General features: G+C 38.0%; 1 protein-coding gene across 2 annotated transcripts; it reads left to right on the top strand.

The window, feature by feature from the left end:
* The first annotated feature begins 205 nt into the window (after positions 1 to 205).
* Gypa (glycophorin A (MNS blood group)) lies at positions 206 to 27,075 on the top strand. 2 transcript variants are annotated; one of them, XM_020174680.2, is made up of 9 exons: positions 206 to 372; positions 871 to 1,316; positions 3,083 to 3,145; positions 8,474 to 8,608; positions 16,634 to 16,693; positions 18,552 to 18,590; positions 20,024 to 20,109; positions 21,620 to 21,698; positions 25,558 to 27,075. In XM_020174680.2, the coding sequence occupies exons 2-9, from the start codon at positions 1,280 to 1,282 to the stop codon at positions 25,563 to 25,565; spliced, it is 507 nt and encodes a 168-aa protein (XP_020030269.1). In that variant the 5' UTR covers positions 206 to 372; positions 871 to 1,279; the 3' UTR covers positions 25,566 to 27,075. The 2 variants fall into 2 exon arrangements, with proteins under 2 accessions (XP_020030269.1, XP_020030270.1); XM_020174681.2 differs by lacking the exon at positions 8,474 to 8,608 and having other exon boundaries at positions 221 to 372.
* The last annotated feature ends 354 nt before the right edge of the window (positions 27,076 to 27,429 follow it).

The raw sequence follows: 27,429 nt of genomic DNA, 5'->3' as shown, positions 1-27,429 counted from the left end.
AGGTTTGATCAAATGTCTCAAAAGTATTTGCTTTACTTTAAGCACACATTCAAAATTCTCAACACATTTGCATCATGCATCTTACAGGTAGGATTCTATTTTAAATCCTGAACAGGTGTTTTAGTGAGATTATAAAGAAGACTGAGAAATGCCTGAAAGGGCAAAGTGTAATTCCACTTGCAGTGTTTTTCTGTTCCATTTTCAGGGCTCGCATTTTTCCTTCTATCCTGCGGAGGTGCCACTAGAGGGCACTGTGCAGCTCTACTTCCACACACGCGGGGCGTGATGCTGGGCTTTGACCCATTTCCACTGAGAAACCACCAGGTTTCGCCCTTAGTTAATAGGCTAAGATGAGTCAACATGTCACCTGAGGTAAGCTAAACTCGGTGTTAACTCACAGTCACTTCGGATCCTCAGGTCAGTCAGAGCTGATGACTATTCCAGCCACTCGAGCAAAGCATCCATTGCTTCCCTGTGTCCTACGCTCACGCAGGTGGCTGCCGAGGATCCACGTTGGTTTTGTTAGCATCAATCCTCCTCCGATTGCACACCTCTCATTTTAACCGGCTTTACGACAATGGTTTGGGCTTGCCTTTTTGTTTTTGAGGGTATACATTTATTATTTAGTATTAACTCAGGTTTACTTAGTAGGATGCGTTGGAGAGAAACCAGTCATTGGGTCTGCCGATGTGTAGGGAAGGACTCGGTTTAAATTCTATTTTCAGTGAAAGATTTCTTCCGTCTCGTGTCTCTTTCATTGCTGTTTGACTTGTCATGAGTTTTAGAGTCTTCTCACATCTCAGAGCACTCATGATGATTAAAGTTCTCAATTGCATTTACTTCACTTATAAGAAATTATTTTCTTTATAGACCACAAGGACCTCCAGCTATGAATGAGAATTCCATATTCCACAGCATCCCAGTGGGTACCCTGACCTCAACCTCTGCAGTCTGATTCTGTGTCCAGTTGGGAGGTTCCTGCTACTACCTTGCCTGTCCCCTTAATTAATGCAAAGTAAATTTAACACGTAGCAGCCAGTCTCTTGACTGGTTTTACTTGCTACTTTCAAGGCTCCAGTGAAGCAGGATTCCTGTATCTTTGATAACAGGCACTTAACAACTTGGTATCATTTAAAAAGCCGCCCAATGTCCCTCGAGTGATAGCAGCCTGGGGAAGGTGGGCCTGAAAGATACCAGCACACACTGGTAGAGAATGTGCCTCCTGTTCTCCTTGGTGGCTTTCTTGCATTGACTCTGTGAGCCAGTTTATAACCCCAGGATGTATATGAAAATAACAATAGCTCTACTATTGTCAGGTAAGTGAAAGGGTTTTTGTTTTGTTTTGTTTTGTTTTTGGCTTGATGCTATTACATTGGATCTGAACTCATAGATTAAAATTGTGCACTAACTCAGTTTTAGTTCTGTCTTGTCAAGTGAATAAATGAATAACATCTCAAATTCTAGTCTGGTAGGTGTATTTTATTGGGGATTAGCTGGCAGTGTTTGGCGAATGGCACGGGGAGCCCAGTATTTGTGGCTGAGTCACAGTTTTCTAGTACATGAAGTTTGCTTTAATTTGTAGCTGGGATTAAGAGAATTTATCAAATATGAGAAATATTTTCATGTAAATTTGTAGCTTTGTTTGAGTTATGAGGGGGTTAATTTCTTAATTAAAGATCCATTAGTGAAGGTGATGGTAGATATGTGGTCTTCAGTTTTCAGAAAGTATAGTTTTCTACTTCTTTTGCCCAAAAGGGACGAGCCACAAGAATGAACTCTGAAACCACTGGGCAGTGTTCATTTCTTTCTCTGTGGATGTGTAAGGTCGCAGGAAGAAAAGCAAAGAACAAACACCCCTGCCATTGGCTTAGGTGTTACATGGTTTGAGGAGAAATCTAAAACAATTCATCCAATAAAAAAATTACATAGAAGTATTATTAAATTGTATTAAACTAATCTTATCTTTGGCCTCTTCCTAAAGCTGTTCTGGGTAGCATGCGCTCCGATGCAGTGTTTCTGTGTTAGAAACTGTAACAGACAGTTACTGGAAGGGTGTTTAGCCAATAGACATAGCCATAACCTCAAGCTGGAATATCAAGAGTCTTCTGAGCATTCTGGAGAATACAGAGAAGAATCAGCATATCCTCAGACACCCAGGGGTAAAATAGAGTAACAATGAAGAGCACAGACGTGAGGAACGGACAGAACTGGATTCAAATCTGGTTGCTTTATCTGAAAGTCTGGGCAACGTTAAGGCAGATTACCTCCCCCCTTTGCTTCAACACCATCGTGTGTACAATGTGGGGAACGTTGATGCTTGTCTCATAGACAGTAATTGCAGAAGGACTAAACAAAGTATTGACCACAATGCACTTACACCAGCACCTCACACAACGCCTCAAACATTATCAAAACGAGTAAGTACGAATAATAAAAGTACTGTTCAAATAGGTACCAACTCTGTTAATAATGAAGACTAGGGAACAAACCTGGGTGTGTGACTGAGTAATGATTATGCATCACATTTTCTTTACTTTTTGGCACTAGGCTGATTCCGTATTTTGCTTATTGTGAGCAGTGTCCAGGAAGCACAGCCATGCAGGACTGATTTCATTTCCTTTGAATATATACCCAGAAGTAAGACTGAGGAACCGTATGGAAGACCTAGTTTTAGTGTGTGGAGAAACTCTGTACTCTTTCCAAGTAGCTGAACTAATTTGCAGTTAGAGTTACTGTTACTCCACATTCTCTCCAGCATTTACTTATTACTTATTATTTTTAATAATCGCCATTCTATCTGGGGTGAGATTGTATCTCATTGTCATTTTGGTTTGCATTTTCCTCATGGCTACCAATATTGAGCATTTTTTCATGTATATTTTTAGCTATTTGTATTTTTTTTCTACAAGTGTCTATTCAGATCATTTGCCCATTTTTAAATTGAATTACTTGATTCTTTTTGAGTTTCTTACATAGTCTGGATTTTTAACCTTCTGTCAGATGAGTAGTTGGTGAAAATTTCTCCTATTCTGCAGGTTGCGGGAAGTACATTTTTAAGGAATTCCTTCACTTTTCTTTACAGGTTGTGTATCAGTCACTGCCCTCGAAGTTTCAACCATTGGTGATCTAAGATACACATCAACAGGTGGGACCTATGTTTTTATATAATAGACTTCCAGCCATTATTGTCACATTTACATCTTTAATAAGTACATCTCTGTAGAGTTGTCTGTGACAAATGAACTACACAAAAAATAAAATACTGAAAAGAAACACCCCAGGATTATCTCTGGGTGATGGGATTGTGGATAACTTTTCTCCTGCTATTTAATACTTTCCAAATTTTCTGCAAAGAGAATCATATAATGTGATTAGGAAAAGTTTCAAATGTTTTAAAAAAATAGACTGAACAAGCACAATCTCTTTCTATATTATCAAGAAATATAAGAGAATTCCAAGTGAGCTGGGTTACTTTGTATGCTGGGACTGATTTGAGGGATCTGGTAGAGAAAAGAGCAGGAAGTGACATTGAACATATGAGATAATCCATTGTTAGTTTCCCATTTTTCAGTCTTTTATAGGTCTCCTTTCTATTGGAATACAAAGACTTACTCCTAAGTCCCTAACTGCTACACCTCCAGTAACTAAAAGTATCAGCAAAGTACTTGCTAAAAACAAGTCTGAAGGTTCTGGGGAATCAGGTAGTGTTCTGTTCCATTCCTGACTCAAGAACAGTAAATGACACCCAAAATGTTTTAAGTTGTCAAATCATAAAACATTGTACATATCCTGCTCTCAGTCTTCTTGCACCATGCTCACACTCATGAGAAGATACAGTGGAGTCCGACCATCATCTCCTCTGCAGCCTTGTCTTCCTGGATGATTTTAAGATCAGTCTTAAAATCAGCAATTTGTTTTAAGGTTCCAAAGCAGAAAGGCTGAGTTTCTCTCAAGCTATGTATAACTCTACAAAGGTTTTATTACATTTAAGCCTTTAGCTAGACAGAATATGAAAAGCACTCACTTGACTCAGAGAAGAAAATTTCAGATCTCTGGTAGTAAGTGCATAGGAAATCAAGCTGTGTTTCTTCCAGTCTAATTTGAAAATGAGACCTGTTGCAAGAAGCATAGCTCTTCATACAATTGACCTCCTATGACCATAACTGGCTAATATTCCTTAACAATTTCCATGAAAGTTACATTTGCAGTTCTTATACTTTTACCTGTAAGCCACTTATAGTCCTTGGCACTGTGTAGCCAATGATACAAAAAAAGAAAAAAAAAAAAAAGCAACCACTGATAAAGAAAATAGTTCTCTACTTCACAAAACCCATATGTAAAGAGATGGTTTGACTTCTCTTGTATTGGGTTTAAAGGGTTATAGCATATATTTTAGAATGCCACATATCTATTATGGGAAAATGAGACTTTGCAGATACTAGTAGTCTTTCTAAATACTTTGTATGTATAAGGTACCACGAGTAGCCTTTTACCTGGGCTATTTCATTTTATTATGAAAACAACTTTGTGGAGTAGATATCTCCAATGCACAGATGAAAACACAGAGGTTCAAAAAGTTTTAAAAACTTGCCCAAGGTCAAAAGCCGGTACACAGAGAGGGCAATATACAAATCTAGACAGTTTATGTCTTGTCTTAAAACCAAGGGCTGAGGAATTAGCTCAGTGGTAGAGTATGTGCCTAGCATGCACAAAGCCCTGGTTTGATCCCCACGGTTGCAAAAGCAAAAAGTCTGGGTTGGAGCTCAGTAGTAGAGTGCTTGCCTAGCTTATGTAAGGCCCTGAGTTCTATCCTTAGCACTGTGAACAAAAATTTTAAATGCATTTAATACATCTCACCTAACTTAGCCTAGACTCTCTTAAGTGTATTCACAATGCTTAAAGTAGCCTACAGTCAAGCGAAATCATCTAACACAAAGCCTATGTTGAATATCAATTTGATTTATTGAATGCTTTACTGAAAGTGAAAAAAAGAATGGGTGAATGGCAATAGCTTTCACACATCATAAGCATGAAAAGTCATTGAATCAACTCATCCTAAGTGGGGACTCTGTTTAGCCATTTTAACAGGCACGGCATTGCATTTTCCCAGTGACTAATGAGGTCTAGTATTTTTTCATATGGTTGTCGGCCATGTGTATCCTGTATATATTCCTTGGAGAAATGTCTGTTCAAATCCTGTTCTCATTAAACTTTATAATCTTTTTATTGAGTTATAAAAGTTCTTTTTGTGTTCTGGATATAGTCTCTTATCAGATATGCAATTTGCAAATATTTTCCCATTTTGTGATTGTCCTTTTACTTTTGATAGTGTTCTCTAATGCATAATTTTTTTGTTTTGATGAAGTCTCATTTATCTATTTTATTGCCTATACTTTTGATGTAATATCTCAAAAATAAATTACCAAATTCAATGTCATGAAGATTTATCCCTATGTTCTCTTCCAAAGAGTTTTACAGTTTTAACTCTCATATTTAGATTTTTTTTTGATCCATTTTGAGTTAATATTTGCATATGTCATGAGGTAAAAGTCAAACTTCATCATTTTGCATGTGGACATTCCAGAACCATTTGTTGAAGATAACTTCCCTATCCTCACGGAATGGTCTTGACATCCTTCTTGAAAATCAAGGGATCATAGATACATAATTCTGAATTCTCCATTCTATCCTATTGATCTATATGTCTGTCCTTAGGGCAATACCACAATTCTGACTACTGTTGTTTCATGTTAAAATTTGGACTAGGAAGCATGAGTCTTCAAACCTTGTCCTTCTTCAGGATTGTTTTGACTATCTGGTCTCTAACAGTTTCTTATGAATTTTAGGATCAGCCTTTCCATTTGTACAAAAATTTACATGTAACTCATTTAATCTGGCCAGTAACCCCTCAGGAGATGCTGTTGCTATTCCCAAGATGCAATGACAAAGCACAGGTACAGAGCGATTAATTATTCACAATCCCAGATAGACCATAACTGGATTAGTCTGAAACCAGGCACTTACACCCCGGACTCTGTCATTTGATGGGTGCACGGTAATGACTTTCTTTGTCACCCAGAGTGATGTGCAGGGGCTTGGCTCCTCGGACTCTTGCAACATCGTCAGTCAATGTTCTGCTTGTTTTCACTATAGTGAAGCCTTGCATGCAAGTTGGTGGTCTGTCTTCCTTTTCCATATAGTTAAAGGGCTACCTTGAACTATATGACTCTAGGTTAGGGTTTTGCTCATTTTTATATGGACTAGACATTTTTTTTAAATCTTGGACTTCTCTTTGATGTTGCCATTCCCCATCATGATTATATTTAAAAGTCTAAATAAAAGAAAAGAAATACAAAGTTCAAAACAGGAACAGTGCAACTATATCTAAAGTTAGATCACAGCGTTGAAATTGCATCTTGCTAGGAGAAAAATTACAGAAAATGCACCTCTTTCCTTCTTTCCTGAACTTTTCTGCCAGGTACAGATCTCAAAAGCGCTTTGTTAGGCAATGCAGCATGTGTTTATGGCAATGTGGGAAGGCATGACAAAGTCTATCTTCAACAATATATTAGAACAAAAGAAGCATAAATCAATAGCTTGTGATTACAAAGCAGGTATATTTCAGGTTCTTTTTTTTGCCTTTTTGATCTGTCATAGTTAGAGAGCTTAAAATTCCTCACTGCTATTGTATTTCTGTCAATTAATTTCTTTTGTTTATATACCTCATTGTGAAGTTTCGTATGGTGCTGTAATGGTCTGCATTTACTTACTAATCATTGTGTAGTGTATATCCTTTAACAATATAAGCTAATCCTCTCCATTCTTTTTAATGTCTAATATTAGCATCATGGTTTCTTTTTAGTTTTATGTTTATTTTTATTTGACTAATATACCGTTACTCATTTTTTGCACAGTTTGCACTTTTTTGTTTTGTGCTCTTTGTGATTTGGCATGCATCTGTTGTTTTTAGTCAATCTGTTCAACCTCAAACTAAAGTCTACATTGTTTAAGACAGCAGTTTAATCCACATGCTTTTACGAATTCACAGCTGACATTTTGCATCTTATTTCTGTTATCTTTATTCCATACTTCATTATAGGATTTCTTATTTCTACTCTTCTGGTATGTGTACTGTCTTATCCTCTCATGTGTTTTGAAAGATCTATAGTACTTGTAATCAGCCGATTGTGTAACTTTATGTTTCTAGAAGCATTCAGTCTCAGCACTGCCAAACCATTTAATAGCACAGCACACACTGAAACTCTAGCTGCTTTTAAGTACCACATGGAAGCTGAATAAGGAATGGCTTGTGGAGTCCATGAATGGATTTCAGGTGTGTCATAGGCCATCATTCACATCAGTCTTCTGGCAGCTGAGCATCCTGACAGGGTATGACAAGGTATAGCAACCTCAAAACATAACCAAGTATATGGAGATGAAGTGAATGCACGCTGCAGCTCATTATACATACTCACAAATACACACACACACTCACACACTGTTGCACACTCACACACACCCACACACTCTCTCACACTCACACATGTACACACACACACACACAGGAAACTTCCGCAGAATAATATCTATGTGATGCACTTTGATGTATTCTATTTTGTGCAAGTTTGTTTTTTAATGCCAGGGACAACCCATTGAACTTATTTCATAGCCCATTAGTGTTAGGATGCACATCCTGACTATATGTTACAATGGTCTCAGGGGACCTCAAAAGTACCACCAATGGAGTTCCATACCAAGAGATTCTAGTTATACAAATAAGGGGCCCAGCAAACTATACCCTGTCAGCCAAATCCACCCCACCACCCGGTTTTGTACAGCCTGTGGGTTAAAAATGGTTTTAACATTTTTAATTGCTTAAAAAAAATCAAAAGAAGAATCCCTTGGGACACATATATGGAACTCGGATTCTACTGTCCATTCTCAAGAAGTAGCCTTCTTCATTCATCTATGCTTTGGTTTCCATATTGTTTTGTTTGCTGTTACACAAGAATTTAAAATAATGTATGAATAGTGGTAATACCGAGGGCTTGCAAAGCCTGAAATATCTACTTTCTATCCCTTGCAGAAGTTTACTAACCACTGTGCTAAGGGATTCCAACCTGTAATTTGAAACTTAGTTTTAGACTAAAGATTTCTGAGCTGAGTTTCTATGGAGATCCTTGAAGCTGCTCCCAGATGGTGGTGGATGGGCACTGTGAGCCTTCAGGCCTACGTCAGGCCAGCTTCCACCCAGAGTTGAACTTGGTCTGCTTCACATACAGTTGTGCTTACCCTTGGGAAGTGGAATCAAGTGTGTGTGTGTGTGTGTGTGTGTGTGTGTGTGTGTGTGTGTGTGTGTGTGTTTGGGAAGCAAGTTCTAAAACAAAACCCTAAGAAATGCCCACACTTAAAAGATGGCAAATGGGTGTTAATTTCTTAGCAACTCTGGCTAATTTCCAATTGTTTTCCAAAGCTGTTCCAAGTTCCATAGCCTCAATTCTAGATGAAAGTGACATAACAACCCAGGAAACCACAGTTTCTGTCTCACCTGGAGCAGCTGCTGTCACTGATGGCAGCATATCCGAGACCAGCACCTGGATAAGCTCAGGTAACTGATATGCCAGTGAGAATGGGAACTACCCAGAGTTTGCTTGTGGCTATTTATGGTTCAACCAGTGAAAGGAAGTTATCAGTGGTGTGAAAATTTGCAGATTAAACTTTTCATTTTTGACTAAAATACTTTTCATCTGGCCCAACTTGCTTGAGCCCAAACTTCTTATGTGTAGAGCTTGGCTACAGAAATGCCAGTACCTTAAAGCTGGCACATCTAAAATGCCTAAAATCCCCTTTTGTTCTGAGAATTCTTTGGTAGGCAGGAGTAATTAGATTGGAATATTTTTGGCTGGAAAAAGTGAGAGTCCAGTTAAGAAATATCGTTCATTGCCCTTTCATAACTTGGATTTGTCACTGCAGTTACCCTAAAACTCTATTGGAAGTACAACCTTTCTACTTCAGGTTATGTACAAAGGGAATTGTTTTTTTGTTTTGTTTTATTTTTCTTTTTGTATTTTTTCAGTTAGCCCTAGTGTGCTGTAAGTGAAAGATATTGTATTACAATTTGAAGAGAATGTAGTCTAGTCTTAGGAAAACCTACTTCATGCTTGGTGTGTTAGAGCACCCTATAATCTCAGCACTTGGGAGGTGGAGGCAGGAGCAGGAGGATAGAGTTCAAGGCCATTCTCGACTACAGAGCAATACCCTGTCTCAAAAAAGAACAAAAGAACAATCAATAATAACAACAACAACAAAATAACCAAACAAGAAAAGACACTTTAGTTGATGCTCTCATTCTGCATAGATCAAGGTAGGCATTGGAAGATATTTATACAGGCACAACAGATCTGAGTTAAAAATCTAGCTTTGTTACTTGGCAGCTATGTGAGTTTGGGCAATTGAGGAAGGGTTTCTGGTCTTTGTTTTTCTCCTCTACAAATAATAATCAGTATATCATGTCAGGCCATTTGTTTTGAAGATGGCAAGATTGGGTACCTGGAACGCACAAGAAGTGTTAACTACAAATACTGTCTCAGACCTATGGTCTCTATGGTTTTGGAATGGTGAGTGTCTTAGAAGTCACCTGTTCCATTACTCTCATATTAGAGGCTAAAACATGGAGGCCCAGAAATCACCTATGATCATTTGGTGACTACAGCAGACCCAGACAACTAATGTCCCTCCTATCTGAGCTGGTGGATGGAAATGCTCTTTGCCTCCAGTCTGTGGTGAAGGACATGGGGTGGCAGGGACTACAGACCAATTTTTTCTCTATCTTGTTGCCTCAGGCATAGTGAGAGACAGTGAGGGTGAACAGACACTGGGCAGAACAAGCCAGTTCATGAAATTCAGGGCTCCCTGAAGGGAGCTATTGTCCCCTGGGGCCACACCTTCCAGGCATTTCAGAACCAACCTAGGGGATGCAGCAGTGGGGTCATCTGGCTGCATGAAGACTGCCAGAGGTGCCAATCTGTACATGAGCAGAAACAGGGTCCCTGCACTTGGCACCTGGCCCACTGATGGCACCAGTTAATGGACCATGCTCTTGGTTAGGAGTTACTGACTGAAGAGTTTACACAAAAACTGATCCAATGTTCTCACATGCAACACTTTCTTCTTTAGAAAGTTTCTGTTTTCTAACTGTGGTTGGTACTTTGGCTTATTAAAACCCTTCTAAGAAAAAAAAATGAGTGACAGCAGACAATATGGGCACATGTCTATATCATTATAATTATTACAACCTGACTTAGATTCAGCTTGGCAATCCTTTGGCTCAAGAGCAAAATTGATAGGTGGCCTTAAAATGTTGTTACCTGGAGATGATCTTCAAACACCTTTGGCACAGGACATTGATATGTCCATTCTGGAAAAGACAATAAGGTGTGACAGAAAAGGTAGATAGTAGTATTTGAGGTTTTGTCCCAGTTTGCCATAAATTAGCTACCCAAACTTTTAATAAATACATTTATGAATCATTTTTCATGAGAATCAAAATGTCAAAAAAACTGCAGTGCTTAGAAAACTTAATTTTCTGACTTGAAAATTTCTTAAGGCGTTTCCTGGTATGTGTTTGCTCTTGCAAGATAAGCCTTCTATCAGCTGAAGTCAGGAGGGAACCAGACCCAACCTGCAGCTGCAGAGCTGACTATCATATGGTGACAGGGGCTCAGTCCGTGGACATGTTGCCTTGGAGCAAAACTACTTTAGGCATGGCACTTTCCTTCTATTTTTCTTTTAACATTTCATGTTAGAAATGCCAACAGTTTGAGAAAGCTATGTGGTATAGTGGGCAGAGCACACAACAAAGGCTGAAGGTGGCTCAGTATTCCTAGTTGTATCCCTAATGTATTCAGGGCCCACCACCTTGGTGTGATGAACAGAATGACAGGAGCCCACTCATGCTCCCTCCACCAACACAGGGACTTCATAGGCTAGAAGGTTTCATGAGCAACTGTGATTTCAGAGCAGTGAGAATAAGAGAAGAAATGTTCAGAGATACAGGTGAATGCATACTTATTTTTAAAAATCTTTTTCTTATTATTATTGTACTAGGTGGAACATTGTGACATTTACCAAAGTTCTTACAATATATCATAGTTGAATTCACCCCCTCCATCATTCTCCTTTATCCTCCCTCCATTCCTGGAACAGTTTCAATAGGTCTTACTTTTCCATTTTCATTCATAAGTACATAATATTTGCATTGCATATTTGGAATATTAACATTTCCATAAAGTAGGCCAATTCATTCCACCCTTCCCAAACTCACAATTTTACAATTTGGCTCAGGTCACATCTATGGAGCTCTTCAATGTACCATAACTAGTACCATAACTAGTACCATAACTAGTATGACTCGACTGCAGCGACCAGTAACTGAAAAATAAATTTTGGACTAAGTGTTTGAGACTTGGCCCATTGACCAAGACTACCTTTTTGTTCACTCATTGGCTTCTTGTCAATCTCAAAAGTTTGCAGACCTTTGCCTGTGAGCTGCCTCTTCACCTCTCTATATCAATGGATGTTATACTCTCTTTTCTCCATATTTTAATCCCCCTGCTATTTCTTTATCTTAATCCTCCTTCTTCCATATTTCCACCTAATCTACCCATCCTTCAATCCCCCATCCTTCAATCACCATCCAGTGACTCTTTTGCAAGTAGGCATGGGGTAAGTGCTTGAGAGTAAGGGTCCCAAAGCCCAGTGCACCTAAGGAAAAGGTGTAGTGCTAGCACAAGGCCCCTCCGTTCTGGGTAGCCATGTACTAGGCACATCTTCCACCAGACTTCAAGAAAAATATGCTTCACTCGGAGGGTGAGGTGGAAACTTTCAGGTCAAGTCAGGACATTAAGACGAAGGGTTAAGAAAATGACTCTCCAGACAAGGCACACTGGCTCAAGTTACTGAGAGGCCGAGATCAGGAGGATTGTAGTTTGAGGCCAGCCCTGGTAAACAGTTGGGAGACCCCATCTCAACTGGATGTTGTAATTCACGGGTGTCATCTCAGCTATGTAGGGAAGCACAGATAGGAGGACTGTGGTCCGGGTTGGCTTAAGCACAAAGTGAGACCCTATTTCAAAAATAACCAAAGCAAAAAGATCTGGTAGCTAGAGCCCTGGCCTAGCAAGTGCAAGGCCCTGAGTTCAACCCCAGTACCGTCAAATGAAAACAAAAGAGACAAAGAAGAAAGGAAGAAAATGAAATGACTTTTATGTTACTATTGCTAGAGCCACACAGCTTCTCTTAGTGACTTTGTTACTGAGGGCTTAGAAATACCATCCAAGTAATGCAATAAATTGTAAAATAAAGACTATGTGATCATTACTAAAATTCTAACTCTTAGTATGTCCAGGAATCTCAAAGCATTAGTTGCCCTTTCTTGTATACAATTCACCCAATGCTTACCAGTTAATATCAAGGAAGTCTTGCTGACAAGATCTCATCCAGAGCTCTGGTGGAATGGCTCAAGTGGTAGAGCACCTGTCTGGCAAGCACATGGCCTGGTTTCAACCCCCCACACTGCCAAGAAAAGTAACATTGAAAGTCAGGCAAGATCGTCTTACAGGTCAGCTATGTTATTAGATTGTTGAGGAAATTGTATCAAAAACTTATACCGAACCATCTTTAGGGCATTTATGTACGCATTTCCTTACTCTGCTGACTTAGGTGACTATCATAAGAAATTGTAGCAAAGCAAATAAATCTAGAGAATTAAAGCAGATTCTTCTAGGAAGATAAGTGGCAAATTTCAATGTCAAAATCACTTTGGCCACCAGTCAGGTTTTGCAAGGCACACACAGAACATGTCGTGCTCAGGTGGGACTTGGATAAAGTGTATGCAAGTTTTAGGAATTGCCTCAAGGACTGTGCTCCTGTAGACAATGTCTTGTCTTATTAGAAGTCTTCAAGTTCTGACCTTGGTTTAGCACCTCACTGGATAGATAGAAGGAAGGGAGGAGGGGGTGTAGATTAGAAAGATAAGCAGTGTGTTCAGAGGTAGGACAAACTTTTTAATAGTGTAAATTAACTGTACAAGTGGGTTTTAATGTGATATTTACATGATGCTTATAGTAGACTTTGATCAAATTCTATTATTACTTCTTATCTCTCCTCCCTCTTCCCCCACTTTGATATTTTTGTGGGTTTTCTTATGCTATTTTCATACACACACACATACCACACACACACACACACACACACACATATATATATATAAAATGTACTTCAATCACATTCACCCCCCCATCACTCTCTTTCTTCCCCCTTCCTACTCCTGCTGGTTCCCCCACCCCAAATAGTCCCCATTTTATAATCATATCAGATTATTGCAAATATGCAATATTTGTCTTTCTGAGTTTGGCTTATCTCTCTCAACATGGTGACCCATTTTCTTGCCAATGACATAATTTCATTCTTCTTTATGGCTGAATAATACTCCACTGTGTATATATACCACATTTTTCTCTATCTATTCATTGGTTGTTGTGCACCTAGGCTGATTCCATAGCTTGGATGTTTTGAATAGTGCTGCCGTAAACAAGGATGTGCAGGTGTCTCTATTGTGTGCTGACTTGCATTCCTTTGGAAAAATGCCTGTGAGTGGTAAAGCAGGATCATGTGGTACTTCTAGTTTTAGTTTTGAGAGGGGCCTCCATACTGACCGCAGAGATTCCCATTCCCACCAACAGTGTACAGTGACTCCTTCTCTTCCCCTCCTCCTTGCCAGCATTTGTTGTTTGCTTGCTTGATGAAAGCCATTCCGGCTGGGGTGAGAAGGAATCTCAGTGTTAGTGCAGGACAAATTTTAAAGCCTTTGTTAGAGTATGAGCCTTGCTCTAGAAACTTGGGTGGAGTTTGGATCTTTGGGGCTTTAGCTTGTACTTCTTCTGGAGACATTGTTTACTCAATGCTCTTTTTATTTCTGTGAGGAAGCTACTAGTGGAGGAAGCCTACCAGTTTGTTAGAGGGTTAACATTGTTTTGATAACGTTTAAAACCCATTTTAAAGCATTTTAATGCACTGTCTCTCCTGATCTATTTTCTCATTTTGATACCAAAAAGTTAGATATACTTGGCTTATAAATTTTAACTACTCTTTTCACCCCCCTCTTTGTTTAAACCTAAAAGCATAAAGTGCTAGTTTTAAGAGATGCTATGCACTGTTGCTGGGTCTTTGCTGTGTCTTTTTGTAAATTGCTATAGTTTTCTATCCCTGCAAGTCCTCTGACTGTATGCCTTCTTCACCAAAAGTTATGTCAACGAGTGATAAGGACCCTCTATAAGGAGGGGTGTCTTTTTGCCAAGAGTTGCATATCCAGGCAACTTTTGACTGTGGGGAAAGGGGTGCTCTCATGCAGATCTCTGGCATGTTCTGTTTCCCTCACCATCTTCCATGCTACTGGCAGTGATTGTCCCCAGGGGAAATATGGCTCAAACCCTTCATTGGCTTTGCCCACCCTTCAGGATAGCCTGGTCCACAGTGTGTGGTGCTCACTGACTCTTCAGCCTTTCCCTCTGCTGTTTGTCCCCTTCTCCTTTCCTCTCTTCTCACAGTTCCCCACCTCCAATGATGTCTCCAGTTCTAGGACATTGCTGACACTGTGGACTCTGTACCTAACTGCCTTCACAGTCTGCCTGGTGAAATTCTAGACTTCCTTCAAGATTAATTCAAAGGCTACCCCTTAGGTCTCTCCATCAACTCCCCCATCAAGTAGAATTGACCACTCTCTCTTGTGCTACCACTCCACCATCAACCTAAAATACTTCATGGGAGTAAATTCTTGCCTTGCTCAACTGAGTTAGAGTTTCCTTGAAAGGAAAAACCATGAATTTTCATTTTTCAATGAGTTATTTTTTTCATGGTTCATTCATTTACAGAAGGTTCTTCTTTCCTGTAAATGAATGAATAAATAAACATGGAAGACATGTATGCCTAAGAAATGTACATCTGGATTCTAAAGAGTCAATACTAAGATTTTATTGGGCCTGTACCACACTACCCTAAGCTTTGGGGACTGGGGGAACTTCTTGGTGCTTTTGTCCTAAATCTAATTAGAAGCGACAAGAGAAGACTTCCCCAGGGAAGTGGCATTGAATTGAGACCTGGAAATCAGACATTTAGGCAAAGATAGAAAGGGAACTATTTCAGGTGAAGGGAAGAGCTAACACAAAGGTTTGCACATGGAAGAAGGTGATGAATTTGATGTGTAGTGTGGCTGGACATTTGGAGTTCCTAGAACAAAGGGCAGAGCATCAAAGAATGAAACAGGAAGGTAGTAGGGGCTGAATTATGCAGGGCCTTATATGTGTTCACAAATAAAGTGGTGTGAGGTCCCATGCAATGAACACACTTCCCTAATGGAATTCCATCGAACTTTGACTGATGTCCTAATCCCTACGTCCTGATGGACGGCTAAGAAACCAGGAGGAGGGGGCAAATTTATAGTCATAGTGAAAACTCTTAGACAGCCAAGGTTAAACTTCAAATACTTTAATACTTGTGAACTTTACGTTTCACGCAATTTTTCCACTTTTAGATTTTTTTCTTCCAGTTGTAAAAGCATGTGCTTGCTATTGAAATGTCAGCCATATTTTATTGGTTCTTTGTCAACATGGTTTTTTCAGTGTACACAGAATGGCTCTCATTCTGTGACTTCTTATTTCTGTGGAAACTTGCCTCATTCTCTCCCTGTAAGAATCTGATCAAATGCTCACAGATAGTGATGTTGCATTGACATCTTTTATGTTCAAAGCACTACTTAGTGCTAGCAATTTTCATAACAAGCCACACCGGGGGTCTTAGAAACAAGGTCGATGTTTCAGAAAAGCCCGTTTGGTGTCCATGAGGATTACAGATGTGTGACCTGAATGCAAATGAGCTAACTGAGCCAAAGACTGTAAAGCAGGAGTGGAGGATTACAGGCCAGCCGTACAAGGGCGATGTGAAGAATGGGAGTGATAAGGAGAGAGAAAACGCCAAAGGCCTTCTCCAGTTTTATTCCTGTGGACCTGAGCCTTAGGCCGATGACAGGTTTTTGTTAAATTGCTTTAAGTCTTTAATATTTCTTGGTTATTTCTAGTTTTTTTGCTAACTGTTTCCATAATACTTTCATACATAGACATAATTCCCTTAGATTTTGGCCTTTAAAAATACAACGGGCACCCATATTGCATTCTCTAGGAGTTGAACTAAAGTACATATCTAACATGTAGTAAGAAATAAAGATTATTTTTCTTCATTTGCTTTCCTTTTTTATAATTTTTAAATACTTTAGCTGATGCTTTTTTATTTTTTTATTTTGGTGGCACCGGGGCTCGAACTCAGGGTTTCATTACAAGGCAGGGACTCTGACTTGAGTTTCATCCCAGCTAACCTTAGCTGATTCTTAAGGAAAATGTTTCTTTCTGTAATTTTAATCTTAATAGTTTCTGAATCTCAAACTCCTTATCACCAGGTTAGTGTTTAGAAAGAGTTACTTTCAAATTCTTTTATAAGCCATTCTACCTGAGTAGTGTATTATCCCTAACTGATGCTTTGTGCCATCACTCTGGATCACTCTCTGGACTTCTATTTTCTACAGGTCTTGCTGCCTCCAGTCAGACCTCAGTGAGTGCTGTTTCTCCACACCCTCCCTTCCCAGGTGAGAAACCAGCTTTGTTCTTATTTTTTCATACTTTGTCTGGAGTCCCGGTTGAGATGCAGTTTCATTCAATGGGACCCAACCAATCAAGGCAGGGAAACTGTGCCAAACACTGAGAAATACAAGTTATGTAGATGCATCCCTGCTACAGAGCTGCTCTTGCCTATGAAATACTCAATAACAATAATAATACTATGACTTAAAAAAATCAAAACTGTCTAACAAAGCATGGAAATGAACATGACCATGAAATGGTGGACCAGATGCAAGGATCCAAAACTCAGGGCCTGTGACAAACAGAGGTGGCTCAGTCCTGAAGTGGCCCTGTCCCTGCTGTAGGCCTAAGTCAATTACCTTGCAGGGCTTCCATCCCCCTAATTTTAAGATGATGCTAGTAATACTTGCATATGTTGTTCCTCTGAAGATTAAATAAGACATATGCAAAAGTGCACAGCTCAGAGCCTCATGCATCCAGCGATGTGTCATAGGTGATAGCCCTACACTAAGCTGGGTGCTGAGATAAGGGGCAGGTCACATTTGCTCTCTTGCTAGACAGAGGATGACTTACAAGACCTGGCTGATAGTGAAAAAGGGAACGTCTTTCATAGGCACTTAGGAAAGACACTGCAGATTTAAAATTAAGCCTGATAGAAGACTTGGTGTGGCCAAGGATGATGAACCAACAGACCATTGAGAGGTGCGATGACAGAAATGGTAGCAATGGGTTTCAAGGACAGCAGAGACCTAATGGAGAAAGTTAGGCTAAGTGTTTAGAACTCATTATTAGACTGCTGGGTCCAATTAAATAATCTTCTCACTTCAAGTGACTTCAATGTGAGGCCAACAGGATGGCAACACACTGGAAAGCATTTGCCTTGCACGGTGGCTAAGTGCCATGTATTATATAATTAATGCTTAGCACACAAGCCATCATGCTAAGTGTTGTCACATATTAATTAATTCATCCTCACAGGAGTCTAGAGCCATAGGCATTTATTATAATCCTCATTTTCCCCATGATAATACTAAAGCACAGAGAAATTAACTTGTCTAAGACCACACTCTAGTAAGAGGCACTCTGTTTTAACTCAAAGCCTGCACATTCTTCCACAAAGAAAAAGAAGAGAAACTTCCACAAACCTTTGTACATAACGTCTGAAGAATAACAAAGTATAACCAAGTTCTTGATCAAAGGATACAATATAGTGTGATATATTATTTGTGATAATTAAATTCAAGAAAACCGTGTCTCTGATAGTAAAAGGACTTTATGATATAAAGAGCACGTGGAGATAACACGGAAACCTATGATGTGAACTGATGGTTGAGGTTAAGGCAGAACCTTATGGCAGCTCTACCAGAAAGTTCTACAGACAGTGAATCCAGTGAGACTAATGGCAAAAGTTCAGATGAGACACAGCAAGGGTCTGGCTGTGGCATAAGCCTGGAAAGTTGGTAACCACATCAGCCCTCTCTGGGTTGGACTAGAGCGTGTGGTGTCTTGGCTCTGTTCTCATCTTTCTTTTCATCAGTTTCACATCTTTAAAAACATTAACTGCTTCTTGTGGGTTGATATGTGGTTTTTCCAATACTTTCTTACCCCTTTTCTCAGTTAATGAGGTGGTCCACCCGTTTCTCAGCCATGCAGACTCGTTGGGTAGTTAAAAGTCAATTGTGAAATTACTAATGGTTAGACTAACACATGTCCTAATACATTTTATGAGCTTAATATTGAAAATTGGCCCGCATCTCCCAGAGCATGGTTAAGAAAAAGAAAATCAGTAAGCAATCTAATTCCAAAATGATTTTTTAGACATTCCCTTTTAGTCTGACTTATTTTGAAATTCTGTCTTTTTAGAAACAAGAGAACAACTTGAACACATTTTCTCAGAACCAGGTATGTTAATATTTGCTATGGAACAATAACCATTCCACTTAAAATTACATTTTGCAAGTTTCAAATACCTATTTTAAAACAGAAGACCTTGTGCCATTAACTTTAGTCACACAAAGTTGTAAATAAAAATCCTCAAATTTAAAAGAATCATTTCTTATTTTGTAAACATTTTGAAACTGTAACACATAACTTGATCATTTTTTCTTAAATATTTTAGCTTTCTAATCAATGATGGGTACATGAGAAAAGTCTCTTAGTTTATCAAACAATTGAACTTCCCTCTTCACTAATGTCAAGAATAGAAGGAACTTGAAAAATCACCCAATTAATTGGCACCATATAAAAATAAATACAGATCATTCATGTCTCAATCTTGATTCATGTCTGCTCTTTGCTCCCACCTGGGGGCTATCTTTACAACCTCTGATATAATTGATGTCACTCCTCACCCCTCAGCTGTTGCTGTCAATCTGGCGTTAGGCCGTTTATGTTCACATTTATTATTCTGCATTTCAAAGGCTCCCTTCACACTTGGCCTGTGTCCACATTTCACACAAGAAAAAAAAATGGATGGTAGAACTTTCTCAGAACCTCACAGATTAAGCTAAGAGGGCTAAAAAGGCTAGACAACACCAGTGGGAGAGAAACTTACTATTTTCAAAGCTACTTTTGCTTTCTAAGTCAAGAATAGGTCTTTTAGATATAAACCAGCCGAGTAAATGTGCCATTTTATCTATGCTTCTGCTCCTCATTTCTACGTGTTTCCCATATGACTGTGGGAAGCTCCTCTAACTTAATTAAATTGTTTCATTCCCAACATGTAAAAGACTAAAAAATATTTTTGTTGCTATATTAGTGACTGTGCATGAGGATTCTATAGAAACACAAGCTTAGAATATGGGTGGTTTGGATAACAGTTACAATTCTGTTTTCACTAGTTGCTTGACCTATGCTAAGTGACTCAGCCTCACTAGACTTCATATACTCATCTGCAAACTGTCTATGCCAGTTTCCTTCTAAAGTTGAGATTTATGGTCTGTGTGAAACATGGAAATATTACCCCTCTCTCACAGTGTTCAAAGTATGGGAGAGTTTGAGACTTTCCCCCATCATGGCAGGATACCCACAAAGTGCTTACCTATGATTACTTCTATAAAAAACACTGGACTTGGAGTCAGAACTCTGAGGTCTTCGGTCTGTCACTAAACTAGCTGTGTGACCACGGATAAAAGATTTTATCCCTCTGTGTTCCAGTTCCCACAAAGTTTCTGTGAAAACACTAATTTTTAAAGATAAAATGTGCAGAAAACTATACAGTACTAATATATTTTCTATAAACAAGCAAAGTACCCTCAATTTACCTGTTTGATTTTTCAGCTGATAGAGTTCATTTCAAACTTTTGTGATTTTTCTGCTCTTTTTTTCCCCTATAGTGATAATAGTCATTGTTTTTGGAGTGATGGCTGGTATCTTTGGAACTATCTTTGCAATTTATGCTTGTATCAACCAACTAACAAAGGTGAGAATGCACTTTCAAATTTTTCTTTAAGTTCTGGTGTGAACAACTTTAGGTGGTTTTTTCTTCTGAATAAAGTTAAATACGAAGAGAAAAACACTGTGTAAAACTCCATCTTTTTCAATTGGTCACAAATTCACTGAATCTATTCTACCATTTTCTCATTTCCCCAATTTAAAAGAAATCTATCTCCCACATGCTCCCAATAAAAGACTCCCAAAGGTTTTGTCTAATATGACTTAGTATATTTTGATGGATATAAATGAAATTGTCAAATTTCCACTTATAGTATTTACTTAATTTGCACACAAAATATTTAAACATATCTATATTTTAAACTTTTACTTTTATCATTCTCCCATTTCCTGAAACAAATTTTTCAAAGTCCATCCATAAATTTTCAGCATGTGATTTTTTTCATCACTAAAGCTATTTTAAATCCCTGTGACAGTTTTCCAAAGCATGTAAACTTCCATCTAACATGTCTAAGATACAACATCTGGCCAAGCACACTAGGTCATGCCTGTAATCCTAGCTATCAGGAGGTAGAAATCAGGAGGACTGTGGTTTGAAGCCAACCCAGGGAAAACATTAGTAAGATTCCACCACGACAAATAAACTGAGTGTGATGGTACATGCATATAATCCTAGCTATGCAGGAGGCATAGATTGGAGGAGCACAGTTCCAAGGTCAGCCCCAGCAAAAACATCAAGACCCCACCTGAAAAATGATTAAAGCCAAAGGGCTAAAGGCATGGTTTCAGTGGTAGAGTGGCTGCCTAGGAAGCTTGAGACCCTGAGTTCAAACCCAGGTACCACCAAAAAAAAAAAAAAAGCAAAATAAAAGACACGACATCCATGTGTGTAGGTGTGTGTGTGTGTCATGTGTCACTGGGTCTGGAATCCTACATCCCAAGTGCCTAGTCACGTGAGTTTGGTATAGCCGGGTTTCATCCATCTTCTCCTCCTAAACTCTTAAAACTTATAGACCATCATCACAATCTACGTGCTCTTTAAAAACTTGTTTAGAAGAGTAACCACACTATAGCAGTGGGGCTGTGCAACAAGAACAACAGAAAATCTATATGAAGTTTCTTTGTTCTCTTAACTTCGTCTATCAGGTGATTTCTATATTTATATACTTAAAAATTATATTATATAATATATGTATATATTGTGTATATACATGTACACAAAACAATTTGGCTCTGGCCAACATAACTGATAAGTCACAGCCCTTGGTTTTCCATTTTCACTTTTCATTGTGGCAGGGTTAAGGTTGCACCTGTTGAATACCAAATCCTATTTAGAAATGCAAATGTTAAATTTAAGTCAGGGTTTAGAAATACCTATGAAACAGCAACTTTTTCTTTAACAAAAAACCTTCTATGATGTGAATTTCAACTCAACAAAAAAAGCTTTAGAAAATTTTTTTTTTCTGAAGCATTTTAACTTTTAATGTCTTCACTTTAAAAAATTGTGGAGCTGATATTTTTCTGGTGTTTATTCACAGAAACGTCCAGTAGACATCCAACCTCCCACCCTGCAAGACACGGATGTGCCTTTAAGTTCTGTTGAAACAGGACTTCCAGGTAGGTGCTTCTAATTGTATTGTCCTTTGCCTTTTGGGAAGGGAAATGAGTTAGTGGTGAAGGATAACCAATTAGGATTCACTTATATTTTATTTCATGATTGGTTTTGTTTCCTTTTTTTTTAATGTTGGAACTGCCTTTAGCTTACTTTTTTAAAAAGTAGAAACAAATGCTATAAGCAAAGAGAAAAATAAGTTCTTTTAAAATATTATTTTATTAGTGTATATGAATTGATGTATCTTGGTCACATTCACCCCTCTATATTCTTTCTTACCATCCCTCACCTCAACCCCTCTTTTAAACTATCAAATTTTTTAAATAAGTTCAGTCTGACCTTTTCTTATGTGTCTGCATTGCATTTTGACCATATTCTGTCTCCCTCACCCATTCTTTTCCCTTTCCACCTCCCACTGTTCCTCCTCCCAAATAGCCCTGCTTGTATGTTCATTTCCTTTTTTATTTCTTAGATCTAGATTCCACATATGAGAGAAAACAACCATTATTTATCTTTCTGAACCTGGTTTATTTCACTTAACATGGTGCTCTCCAGTTGCATTCATTTTCCCACAAATGACACTTTCATTGTTCTTTATGTCTGATAATGCTCCATGGTGTATTTACGTCTTATTTCCCAAAATGCAAAATTATGTATCTAGGAAGCCCTACAATGGGTATATTTCCAGATGTGGAGCCAGATTGGATGCAAATCCACGTCCCAACACTTACTAGCTGTGTAACCTTGAGCAAGCTATCGTACTTCCTTTAATATAAAGTTAACAGTATTGTCAACCTTACAGTTTAATGAGAATTAAATCAGTTACAACACATAAGGAAAGTATTAAAACTTCTCTTGGCTCTAGTAAGGGCTCCTACCTGTTAGCTGCCATCAGTACTTGAGGCTCCATTCCTAAATGACCTCCATTGCACAGCTGGTCAGTCACTGGACCCCTGTTCTCACTGCTGTGCCCAGTAGGATACACAGGTGGAGGGCTCCAGGTGCATTTTCTTCATTGAGATCAGCATTGAGCCAGGAAGATTGATTCATCTTATGTGTTTTTTTTTCTGGATAGTCTTTCTGCCCAAATTGATGCAACTTCTGTCTTCCAGATTACTATTACAATAAGTGACTTTGGACAGTGCAAAAAAATAAATAAGGTCAGCAGTGGCACACCTACTATCTTTTAAAAAGAGAATTGATTGCCAGTCTTTATAAGTGGGAGATTTTATGTTTAAAAAAGAAAAAACAAACAAACAGGTATTAGTCTTCTCTTAGAGGGAAAATGTAAACTCCAACAATGCTGGGAACCTCCCAGGCAGCATAAAAACAATTCCTAAAAGATTTTTGAGTAGCAGGTGCTCTTGCCTCTACTGTTTCCCTAAATTCTTAGCCAACTGTATGTAAATAATTTGGTGTGGTGTCTGGTATAACCTCACAAGGAGAGAGTGTAGTTCACAGGAAACTATGCCTAAAGTGCAAGCCCAAGGCACATTTATTTGAAGAAATGTCCACCAAGAACAAATTTCTGGAATGAGTTTGAATGATCATCAAAAGGGATCTAATTCTACAAAATCAAATTGAAGTTTTTTCCACAATTATCCAACATCATGAAAGAGCTTAGGTCCTAGAAACTTCCAGATTCTAATTTTATCTCTGAACCAAATATTTAACTTGAAAGAATTTTCTAGGTTTTCTAAAGCTTGATGTAATGAAAAATAAAGTATTAAAGATCCACCTAGTTTATCTACAGGATTTAACTCATTAGATTATCCAATGAATTTTTTTAAAAACTTAACAATGCTTGTTACCTAACTCCTTAGTCTAGGAAAATTCTGCTATATAAAATGAAAGACAGTCATAACTCTCAACTAAAAGGAACAATAAAACTCAATATGAAAATATTTAAACAATAAAAGCTTTGAGTCAGATACCAGATTTACTTCATTTATTGTTTGTCTTGTCATTATTCAGTTTTTTTGAATGGATTAATTACCACCCAAATCCTAATTTTTGTTACATAAATTTCTATACACTCTGAGCGACTTATTTATTCTTGTAACAAATTGAGTCTTTAAGGATTTGAACTTAGGGCTTCATACCTCTCAGCCTCCCAAGTAGCTAGGATTAGAGGCATGAGCCACCAGCACCCAGCTCCTCTGACATTTTCAATACAATTTCATACCTCTCTGTGGTACTATGAAGTTTAAAGCAATTAATACACCATAGTGGATTTAAATGTCCCTGTAAAAGACATATATATGGCAGTACAAGCCATAGTAATAATCCTAGCTACTCAGGACACTGAAGCAGAAGGACTGGCCAGCTGAGATGTAGCTCAGTGGTGGAGCACTTGCCTGGCATACACAAAGTCCTGGGTTTGATCCTTAGCACTGCAAAAAAAAGTCCTATAAATTTAATTCAGTTAAGTGCAACACACATGCTTTAACTGCTCACTGTGGGCTGAGCACCACACTCACATTACAGGTACCAGTGTGTTTCTGTCCTTTTGGAGCTCAGATTCTGATGGAGAACTCAGAAGAGCTCATTTCAGTGAACAGTTTTAAGATGGTGAAGGTATAGGGACATGTAGCAAAGGTTTCTAGAAACCTTAAAAAAATAGATGGATGTCACCCAGGGCAGGAAAGGCTAGCAGAAAGGCAAAGTAAGCAAAGCCATACAAAAGGACAGAATACATGGACCCAAGAACCACGTGCATTCCACAATCACAGGATTAACGCTCTGATGCTCTGCTCAAGTCTCACATAAATGGAAGGGCCAAGGAAAATCAGGCAGACCAAACTTTAGACTCATTTCATTTCCCCATATCTGTGCAAATGAAGTTTTTAGGAGTATCTTTGTGAACTGAGTTATAAAATCTGGACACATCTCACAGAAAATGTCAGAAAACACAAAATTATTGAAGATACATTGGTTCTTCTTTAACTAATATTGCTCCAAGCTAATCTACAAAGGAAAGGTGCAAGAGGTGAGAGTGACTGTGCTGTCTCAACAGGACCTCGAGATGTTAGGGAAGAAGTCAGGTATGAACTGTCTTGACACCCTTGAACTTGCACGTGACTGCTCTTGGTTGGAAATAAAGTGTGAATCTGAGTCGACTGCCCACTGTGGCAGTCACAGGTGACTCCACCAGCCCATTTCTCACTGGGAATGTTTGGGTTACACAGTTCTCATGGTATCCAAATAGAAAAAGACTGGAAAATGCTCTTCTTCCATAAGAGCAAAGGCTGTCCCCATCCCTTCCAGGCACTCTCTGGGGCACAAACATAAATTCAGCATGCACATAGCATAAATCCAACTTTCCAGCCAAGACGGTGGAGACATAGCTGTGATGAGGGAGATCAGCTCAGTACTCTTCATTCATATGCTAACATCAGAGAAGAATTCAGGAATAACTTTCTGTGCAGACTTCATACAAAAAAGAAAAACTATATTCTTAAAAAAACCTGAATTGGGAGCTTGCCTTAAACTGGAACATGTATGCACGTCAACTTGTTTACATACCGCCTTCACAGTATATCCTGCTTCTACACACTTCTCTGTTAACTTCTCATCTGAAGAAAACAGGAACAGAAACACTATATTTACTCCTTACCTATGGCTTCTAGAATAGCTTTTATAAAATATTCTTTTTTGTTTTTTGCAAAAAAGACCCCAAAACTTCAATATAGCTAATCTCTAAGAAGATTCTTTTTATTTCTTATTAATTATGTTCAAGATAATTCTCAATTCTAAGAACATAGAATCCTGAAATTTATTTCATGCAATAATTTTCTTGTTGTATTCCAACGTAGTTATGTCTTGTACTACTGTTTTATATTTTCTCCCTATAATCCTCTACAGAGCAATGAGAATGTGTTTATCAAACCAAATTTTGGAAGAACTCAAAGAAGACACAGACTTCAGTCAACTGAAAAATGAACATGTGAATTGGACACTTCAATCAATTTTAATATACCTGCCTAAGTTGTACCATTTCAGGAAGTAAATTTCATCACTGTGAGGTCCAATCACTGAACCATGGGGAAAAAAAAACTCTGCTAATTAGTACCTCAAGACAACACATATATTTCCTTTGCATGCCTGCTTTTGTATTAGCCTAATTTTATAGTTAATTGACCTAGGATTCTGATCCCGATTTCCCATTGAGTTTATCTGCTGTTCTTTGACTTACTTATTCTGTTCTATTTTAATGATAGCACTGTCAAATGAAAGCCTGGTAACATCTCCATGGAATTCAAATTCTATTCTCATTCTAAACTTCTGAATACATTATCATTGTTCTAATTAAATTAAGGAACAATGAGGTTCTATCATTCATTTCCTTCATTGTTAAACAGGTAAGACAGGGTATCACATGAATGATGGTATTTTGTTGATACTAATGAAGCTTGTGCTTTAGAGTTCCATAAATATAAATATATATAATGACACATTCATTACTTGATACATCAATCAACAGAAAAGACTTTTCCCATTAAAAAAAGTGAGCTGTTATATATACGCAAATGGACATTTAAACTAATTTCACAATAAAGCATGAAATCCTCCTGTGCACTGACTGATGATGCATTGCTTTCTCTGAGTTACTGATATAAGTGGTCAGAGTATCCTGAGAAAGAAAAGAATTAATGACCTTTCCTTACAATAGAAATTAGTAACTCTAAATGCAGCAACACGTGCAAACTTGATATGCAGGTGAACATTTTAATAGGTCTCTCTGTGCTCTCCATTAAATTATTTAATCCATCCAGTCCAAGTTTCTCTTATTAATAAAACTTTGGAAAATAAATTATCTAAAAGATATTTCTAAATACAAGAAGCAATGGTTTTGTGGTTATACTACTGTTACCCATTAGAATAAAACTAAAATGTCACTATAAAAGCAAAGACGACTATCTTGTGATATTCTGTCTTCAAGTTAACAAGAATTCATATGGCTTTCCACTATTGGGTAATATTAAGTAAATCATTATATTTAGTCCTGGGAATTTAATCTTATTTTTTGATAAAAAAAAATCTAAGTCTCAATCTACTTAATATTCAGAGAATATTTTATACGAAATAGGCTACTAAAATAAAGAATAAGGAAGAGAATATTTCTCTTGGCATATATTTTTAAAGTAGCTTTAAGAGTCTTGTTAGGTTAATTCAATTCAATGATGACCCAAGTGTCAAGGTAATTTTAAATGTACTTTTTTTCAATAAACATAAAATGTGAAACTAATTGAGGACAGGAGACTAACCTTGTCTCTAAAGTAATTTACAAGTCACAGACAATAAGAGATTAGGTAACTGTGCTGTCTTCACCAGAGCTTCAGGACTGGGAGGAAAATTAAAGTACAAATTGCTTTAACCTCCTTGAACTCTTCTGGGCAATTCTCTGTACTTCTCCATATGGACTTTTCACATTGAAATTTGGTGTTTGTGGGAAGAAATGACCTTTACTTTCTTTGTATTTTTTTTTAAAAATTATTAAATCAGCCAAAAAGTTGTAATAAAGAATTTTTTCCTATGAAGACAATATGATCCAATGGATGAATCATGTTGAATTTCTTAAAAATTTGGGACAGGGGTGAAACTGATTAGAAAATTTTATTCTTCAGTGCTGGCTGTTTGTGAGCAGGGGGTCTAAGCAGGGAGAGAACGAATACAGAAACTTGAAGAGCACTGGGAAGAAAAGTATGAAGAGCCAAGGCACAGTGTGCAGAATGG

This window comes from Castor canadensis, chromosome 9 (genome assembly GCF_047511655.1).
Source record: "Castor canadensis chromosome 9, mCasCan1.hap1v2, whole genome shotgun sequence".
Lineage (NCBI taxonomy): Eukaryota > Metazoa > Chordata > Mammalia > Rodentia > Castoridae > Castor > Castor canadensis.
This window is presented reverse-complemented; position numbering and strand designations above follow the sequence as displayed.